Source organism: Marmota flaviventris, chromosome 1 (assembly GCF_047511675.1).
Source record: "Marmota flaviventris isolate mMarFla1 chromosome 1, mMarFla1.hap1, whole genome shotgun sequence".
Taxonomy (NCBI): Eukaryota; Metazoa; Chordata; class Mammalia; order Rodentia; family Sciuridae; genus Marmota; species Marmota flaviventris.
Window position 1 is genome coordinate 125238118 of NC_092498.1, and position 8442 is coordinate 125246559.

Consider the following 8442-nt stretch of genomic DNA (forward strand, 5'->3'; position numbering starts at 1 on the left):
GACCTTCCCTCCTCCCACATGCTCAGCCCCATTCTTCTGTCCCCCCTACCCAGGAGAAATCACCTCCCACCTCATTGACGAGATTGAGGGACATGTGCATCCCTCATCCAAAGATTATCTTGCTTGGTATTTTTTTGTTTATCTCTAGGACATTTGCAAAGTTTTTGGCTTGGAAAGAATAAAGCCTTCAGAAGGCAGAGGTGGTTGGAAAATAAAAACAGTACGTGTCCAGGTTTGCCTGAGGCCTTCTTCCTCTCTCCTGATTCTTCTCCCTATGTTCTCTGCTCACCCAAGAGAAGTGACCAACACTCTGTGGCAGCATAGGGTCCTGCTGGTTGGAAAACAGTTGCGATCATGACCCCACCAGAGAAGAGCTGTACCCTCTGGTGGCCTGTGTCGGGTCCACTTGGACCTGCAGGAGGACGACAGCTAGGGTCCCCGACTCTTCCTACCTCGTGGCTCCTCCGCTCACTGCCGCGTTGGAAGAGGAGGTGGTGCTGACCTTCCTGACAGTGTCCCTTTGAGAAAAGCTCAACTGAGGCCGAACTTCTCCTGTCAGCCTCCTGCCACGTGCTCAGCCCAAGGCCTCGGGGACGGGCCCCTCAATGTGGTGTTACCGACAGTGTCTGCTCAAAGTCAGACAAGCCCAAGGGCTGTCGCAGAGGGGACCCAGTGCCTGCCATGGAGGTGGGCAGGCACTGCTCCCCTGGCCCCAAGCTCCACTGCCCGCCGCAAGCAGCACCTCTCGGGTGACAGCCCTGAGCTTCTGCCTACAGCACTGAACACGCGACCGGGGGAAAACGTCAAGGTTCTTCCCCTCTAAGTACAAAAGGTCCCTCTGCAGATGTGTGTCCAGGAGAGGGCAGAGGGCGTCCGCCCATCGGCAGCAGCCCGAGCCCTGGCTTTGGGGACAGAGGTGAGCGTGGGGCAGAATTGTCATCCTGAGTGCTTCCCTGAGGACTCGGCCCCTGGAGGAGAGCCTGGTGCCCACCCCGGGTATTTTTTTTTTTTTTAATTAAAACATCTCACAATAACAAGGCACAACTCCAGGCTGCAGGGACGTTGTGCGGCACCAGCGCTGTCATTTTCCTAGGGATGTCCCCAATTACGGCAGCTCGCCTCCGCAACTGAAACTTGTTCTTCGCCGATTTCAAACGCCTCCTTCCCTCCTCCCCCCAGCTTGGCCTTCAGACTCTTAATAAAACATTAAAAAGCCCCCCGCACCATGTCGCCCGAGCAGGTTCCCGGCTTGCTGAAGTCTGACCGCTTCCCCTCATCTCCATATTACAGCGACTCTGTCCGTTTGCGTGGAGAGGCGGCGGCACGTGAGGTCTGACTTCCCAGGAAGTCGGCTGTGATGTGATCGTGTTCAAAGGGAAAGACGGAGGGTGTTTCCCGCCGTGGAGGCGATGCCTGCCTTTTAGACTTGAAAGACCAGTGGGCATTCTGTGAAACCTGAACACGGCGGCGGAAAAAGTGTTTCTGTCAGAAAAAAAACCAGTCTCTTTAGAGATCGGGCCTCATTAGCGTGGTGGGCTTGACTTTCTTAGGGCGGGGGGGAACGATAAACAGAAGAGTAGCTAAAACGTATTGATCATGTGCTTTACACCAGGAGGCTGCCCCAAGCTTTACACAGGTGACGTCACTCAGTGTCACACCCCGAGGGCTGCGTGGGGGCTGGGGTGACGGGTACAGGGCACTAAGGACAACTGGGCGTGCAGTAATCGTCCCCAGTGCCAGCCCAGCAGGCAGTGGCACGGCCACGCCCCCTTCATAGCCCGGCTGGAGCGTGCCAGGGCTTGCCCACCAGAAGACCCGCAGCCCCAGATCCACCCTGCCCCGAGTCTCGGGCAGGTGAGACAGTCGGTCCTTCAGGCCTGACCTACATTCCTTCCCAGTACCCTTTACGTGTGCGATGGCAGCTGGGACCCAGTCTGTGACTGTGTCTGTGTGTCCTTTCCTGCCTGCTGATCAGAATAACAGTAATAATAACAACAATCCAGAAAGCACAGCATATTGTTGGCACCACATCTTCCTCTTTTTCTTGTTTGGGAGCCACCTCTGCAGGGTGCTGGTCCAGGCCCCTCCAGCAGCCTGGGAGCTGGCCTCAGCTTGGCTCAGCCACCCAGGGCAGGGCTACAGATGTCGGGGTGTGGAGGGCAGAAGGGAGAGTCCTCCTCCCTCCCTCCACGACACCAGGTTGCCTCCCGTGGGTCCATCTGGGTCAGGTCTTTCGACTTCAGAGGAGACCTGGACACCATCTTCCTCTATGCTCCTGATGCACAAGTGAGGCAGGAGCCCAGGTGGTCAGGGTCTGCTTTCCTGGCACCTGTGCCTGGAGGACCCCTCCTCCAGCCTTGATCTTGTCTCATGCCCTGGCCCACCTGCAGGCCAGCTCTCTCCACTTGGAGGGATCTGGCTCCAGAGCCCTCCAGAGCCATGCACTGGCCTCTGCCTGGCCTCCCCGCCTGCTCCTCTCTAGGCCAGGCCCCCTCAGCCTGCTCATCTGCCTGCTGGTCTCCTGCTGCCCTCCTGGGGAGAGAGCAGCACAGCCCCTTCTAGCCCTGGCTGTGTGGCCTCTGTCCCTGGCCACATGACCTTGAGGAGCAAGGGCAGTGCTGCTACAAAATGAAATGACCTGATCCACATCAGGCTCCAGCAGAGCCGGGAGAACTGGGAGGTCAGAGGCAAGGTTCAGCACTGCCAGGCCAGGGTGGACATCCTGGCTCCCTGTCTGCTGCCCTGTGACCTTGGGCAAAGAGGCTGCACTTCATGTGCTCCAAACTCCCCACCTCTACCAAGAGGGTAGAGGAGCACCACCAGCCTTGGCCAGAGGATGGAGTGAGCAGCACATTTGCTGATCGTTTCTTGGAAATCACTTGATGAACCAGTGGTTCTGGATCTACAGCCAGAGGGTCTCAGCGGCGGCCATCCTGGCTCTCACTTTGACTTGCTGTGTGACCCTGGGGATTTACTTAACCTCTCTGTGCATCTGGGTCTTTGCATGTACAGAGAGCTGACAGGAGAGCGTGGGCATAGAGCTGTGCTGCGGCTGCTCTGTGATCCCTGCTGCTTTCACTGTGACTACACCCCTAGCACAAGCAACCTGCTCTACTAGGTGTGGGGCTCAGGAGCCAGGCCCCATCCACCGTGGTGGCCAGATTCCTGCCATAGCCCTGCTGTAGCTCGTAAGGCCTGCAGCCTGGCCTCGCCACGCACGAGGTGCCACGAGGGCACCCAGGCTGAGTTGTGCCGTGCTCACCTCATTCCCAGCCACAGTGGAAATGCTTCCTCTTTGGGACACCTTCCCTGACACAGAGGTCAACAGAGGGTGTGCTGTTTGGGTCCTTTACCAGGCTGCCAGTCCTTGGGGCCACTGTTCCCAGCCCTGGCACGGTCAAGGTGGTGGCAGCATGCCAGGTGACGAGAAGGCATGAGTGCTGCAGATTGTGACCTCGGGTGATCACCTCCTCTGGGCTGTTTCTGATATCACCACTGACATCTGCCACCCCAAACAGCAGTTGTGTCCCTTTGGGAAGTCTCCAAAGGCTGAGTTCAGTCTGAGGACAGAGTGTGTGTGTTGTTGTTTTTGGTTTTCTAACTTTCAAGCCTCCAGATGCTGGTGAGGCTTCTCTTCAAATGCAGGGTCTGGTGTGATCTAGGGTCAGATTTCAGCTCAGCTCAGCCCAGAGGAGGGGGAGAGAGCTGGAAGCAGGGCTTTGAAGTGTTTCTGCTGTCCGCTGCCCACTTCTCTGTCCCCGCTTAGATCAGCCCCAGGTTAGTGTCCTCTGACATCTGTAAACAAGACCACCTTCTTTCCGGGGTGGAGCCGCCCTACAGGCACCTGGGGCTGAACCATCAAGGTCTTCCCAGAGCTGCCCAGTGGTCTCCCTGGGGACGGGGTTGAAAGCCTGCACACCTGAACGTGGGAAGATCTGAAGTGACCGAGGACCCTGTAATTTCAGAACCCAGTGCCTTTGGAGTCCTGTCTCGCCTGCGGGCACCCAGCAGCACCTTGATAGGTTATCTTTCTGGACGTGGTGAAAGTCCTGCAGCCTACGCGTTACTTTCCCCTGAGAGCCACTAAAAAGGAAAATTATTTGCATGTACTCGCAGAAACATTCATGTATGGGAAGTAATGTTTTGGGGGTCAGGTTGGGAACAATCAACAGGTTTTTACTCATGGACGTTTTTAAAACCTGTTTTCACTCTCAATGCCCTAAAAGCCACTCTGGGTTTTGTAGGCATTCGCTGTGCCTACCTGGTAGGCATTCCAGTTTCTGGAACTGGACCCCAAGCCACCCACATCACCTGCTCCTGCATCCTCCTGAGCAGCCCCCACCCTGTCTGGGCCTTCCCTCCACCCTGGCCTCACTGATGGGAGACAGGTGGTCTCTGTCACCAGCTTGATTCCTGAACACACTTGAGGACTTGGCCAAGGCCGGCGTCAGCTTCTGCCCAGCTTTGACATGCTTAGTTAGGGCTCAAAGATCTTAGGAGCCGCTGCCCAAGTCCAAGATCTGAGCAAGACATGAGCCGTGGACAGCTCAGGCTATTCTGTGGCTCCTCTACCACACTGGGGCTGGACTGTGCCCTTGGGTCCTTCTGGTGAGAACTTGGGTCCAGCCATGCCCTGCCCAGCAGAACCCAGGCCTGTGGCCGCTCTTCAGCCACCCAGGTGAATACTGTAAGAACTGGCCACCGGGAAGGGCTCAAGCTGCCCCACAACTCCCCCCTGGCAGGCCACCCTGTCCCCACAGCCCAGAGCTGCTGCTGTGAGGTGGCCCGCTTCAGACTGAGGTACACAGCAGATCAATTGAACAGCATTGACTTCGTCCTCTGAATTGGTGGCAAAGATCCCGTGAGAGGCCAGTCTAGGCTCATGGGCACATCAGAGCTTGGCAGCCAAGGCTGTCCTTGAGAACCTGTATCACGATGAAGCCCCCAGGTCCAGCTACCAGGCTCCACAGCAACCAACCTGCCTGCATGAAAAGCTTCTGCAACTCAGGCCTGAGTGATTCAACCCCCGAGATAACCAGAACTCTCCAGCTATCAGTGCACACCCAGAATTTGCCTAAGAAGCAGAGGGAGAGTCTTCTGTTCTCTCCCCACAGAGAAGGCAAAGCTCACCAGGCACAGGGACTACTAGCAGCAAACTAAAGAACGTCTTTTATTTTTAATAAAATAGTGGAGCATGAAAAATCTCATATATTACAGATATACACCGGCAGGAACCCCCCTTTCCTAGCTGGGTAAAGAGAAAGCACTAGACAAAGTTTGTCTTTGCTGCCCAGTGCTGCTTGATCTATTCATGGGAATCATTTGTTTAACAATAGAAAGAGTCAATAAGCCCTTTGGGTACTTTTGAATGATCTTTCTCCTCCTCCCCCCTCCTTTCCACAAATTAGCCCAAATGTGTATAACATTGGCTTGGTTTCCATTAAAAAGCCACAGAATGTAATGCTCAAGCGTTTCCAGGGCCGGCCCCTCAGTTCTTTTGTTAGGAGATTTCTTTTGTTGTCTTTATGAACAGAGCAAAATACTTGTTTTTCTTTTTATTTTCATGGAGAGAGAAACAAACTTATTGCACATCTTTGGTTCCACACGGTTAGATTAGGTTTCGGTCTTGGAAAAAGACCTTCCATGAAGCTGGAGACTGGAGTCTATTTTAAGGGACTCCAAAGCCACCCAAGGATAAAGACTGGTCAGGGTCCTTCCTCTCTGCACAGGTCTTGTGTCCCACACAGCGACCTCCGACCTTGCTGGGGGTAGGCCCCCTGGATGGCTTCTTTTGCCACCCCAAGGGGGGCTCTTTAATCTGCGAAAATAGTGGTCTGGCCTCTCATTTATAAGTGGGTCGCAAAGCCAACTCCAGCACACAGATGCGCATTTGTGGAAGGGTCTGAACAAAAGTTCTCTGAGGGCTGAATCAATGACTTTACCACCAATTAGTTACACCGGAGACTACTGAACTGCAGAGCGGCCCTTCACTGAGGAACAGCACAAAACAAAACCCTTGAAGTACATTCTTACTTTCATGGTATTCTGAATTTCGGGGTAAAAACTTTCCATTTATTTGCATTAAAAAAAAAAAAAAACCCTTTTATTTAAAAAACCAACCAGCCAAAGCCAGGAACTGCACTCTGTTTGGGCCCTGCCTGCCTGCCCGCCTGCCCGCCAGGTCCTTCCCTCCCGGCCCTTCACACACAGGCAGGAGGCTGGGCCTGGATCTCGTATTTCCCAAGATGAGGTTTCTGGGGGTGCTGCGCTTTTTTGTAAATCCCAGCGCTGGCAATGACGCTGGCGGGTTTCCGGCGGCTTTTCTTCTTTAACCTGCGGCTGCAGACCTGCTGCCAAGACTGCAGGGTCTTGGAAGTCCAGATCCACACGCCACTGGTGATACCCACCACCAGCAGCATGGAGACCTTCACCATGAAGATCTCTACCGCTGGGATGGAGGCGGCCATCAGGCAGTCCAGCGCCTTGGTCTGGTTGTTGACCCTGCACTTGTGCTGCGAGGCCAGCATCTTCCAGTAGTCCATGTTGAGGCGCTCGTATAAGTAACAGGCGATCACACAGGTGGCCGGCACGGTGTAGAGCACAGAGAAGACGCCGATGCGCACCATGAGCTTCTCCAGCTTGTCTGTGTTCTCCCCGCCTGTCTTCATCACCCTCCGGATGTGGAACAAAGCCACGAAGCCCGAGAGGATGAAGGAAGTGCCGATGATGAGGTAGCAAGCCAGGGGGACCAGCACAAAGCCCGTGAGGGCGTTGACATCCATGCTGCCCACGTAGCACACCCCCGTGAGCTCGTCCCCCGCCACCCTGCGCATCACCAGGATCAGGATGGTCTTCACCGCGGGGATGGCCCAGGCCGCCAGGTGGAAGTAGCTGCTGTGGGCCTCAATGGCCTCGTGTCCCCACTTCTTGCCAGCTGCCAGGAACCAGGTGAGCGTCAGGACCACCCACCACAGCGAGCTGGCCATACCGAAGTAGTACAGCACCAGGAAGACGAGGGTGCAGCCGGTGCTCTCCAGTCCCTCCTGAATCACGTAGAGCTGACCGCTGTCCCGGTCGCAGGCGATGCTCTCCGCGCCTGCAAAGAGGCGGATGATGTAGCCCACGGAGTAGACGCAGTAGCACATGGAGAGGAAGATGATGGGGCGCTCGGGGTACCGGAAGCGGGCCGGGTCGATGAGGAAGGTGAGCACGGTGAAGGCACTGGAGAAGAAGCACAGCACGGACCAGACGGCCAGCCAGACCACCGCGAAGCGCTTGTCGGCGCGGCTCCAGTACACGTCCACGCCTGGCGTGCAGAGCGGCGCGCACGACGCGCTCTTCTCCACGTGATGGAACTTGCCGGGGTTGTCGCAGCCGGCGCGCCCAGAGCTCCCGTCTTTCAGGTGGTGCTCCTGCGCGCTGTGGGGCCGCTGTGGCCTGAAGAGCGGCGGGAACATGCCTGAGCCCCGGCTGGGCTCCTCTGAGCCGTTGTTGGGCGCCTCCATGCACAGGTAGTTGGGGTCATTCTTGTTGGGGAGCTTACTGCAGTCCAGGGAGTCGGGCCACTTGAAGTTGAACTGCTCCATGATGGGCGAGCACTTGAGCCGGGCCTGCTCGCACATGACCCGGCAGGCAGGGATGGGCGTGGAGACCTGCTCGGTGCACATCGGAGCGTACAGCGAGCACAGGAAGAAGCGGAGGTGGCCATGGCAGCCGTACTCCACCAGCGGCGCAAACTCGTGCAGCTGGATGGCGGCCTCGCGCTGGTTTTCATGGCCCATCAGGTTGGGCATGCGGGTCATGTTGTAGCCAATGTCCTTGCACATCGGGATCTCTATAGGCTGGCACTTGCCGTCACCAGGTCGCTCCATGTCCATGGAGCTGATGGCGGCGCACGAACCCATCACCTGCAGCACCAGCCACAGGCAGGGACCCGGGCGCTGCATGGTGACGTCCGAGGTGCCCTCGCAGGGAGGTCCGCGCCCCTCAGAGCCGCCGCTCCGGGGCACGGGCTGCTAGCCTGGGCTCCGCGCCCCTGCTCGGGCTCCCGCCCATGCCCGCCCAGCCTGCCCGAGCGCTGCGCACAGCGCCCCCGGCCCTGCTCTCTGCCCCTGGCCTCCGCCGAGCCGGGTCGGCGGGGGAGGGGAGCAAAGTTTGCAAACAATACCGGGAAGCGAGCGAAGCCGCTGGAGCTCTCAGCGCCGCCGCCCCGCGCGGGCTTCAACTCACTGCCGCGGCAAACTTTGGCCTCTTCTTGGCGCGCCGGGCCCGCGCGTCCGGAGAGGGCGGGCGGCGCGGGCGCACAGAGGCCCGGCCAGCTCGCGGCGCCCTGCGGCCCGGCGGCTCCTCCCTCCCTGCGCCGGCCTCGCCGGGCCCAGCTAGCAGCTGTTGTGAGGTTTGTGTCCCGGGATGAGAAGACTGGCAAAAAGGCAAAGGGGAAAA

The 8442-nt window shown here is 57.5% G+C and overlaps 1 protein-coding gene across 1 annotated transcript; it reads right to left on the reverse strand.

Moving 5' to 3' along the window:
• Positions 1 to 6200: 6200 nt before the first annotated feature.
• Fzd10 (frizzled class receptor 10) lies at positions 6201 to 7946 on the reverse strand. The gene has a single exon (XM_027952053.2). The coding sequence runs from the start codon at positions 7944 to 7946 to the stop codon at positions 6201 to 6203; it is 1746 nt and encodes a 581-aa protein (XP_027807854.1).
• Between the last annotated feature and the right edge of the window lie 496 nt (positions 7947 to 8442).

Bases quoted from the DNA above. Each gene is read 5' to 3' on its own strand.
- Fzd10 (XM_027952053.2), bottom strand. From the start codon at position 7,946: ATGCAGCGCCCGGGTCCCTGCCTGTGGCTGGTGCTGCAGGTGATGGGT.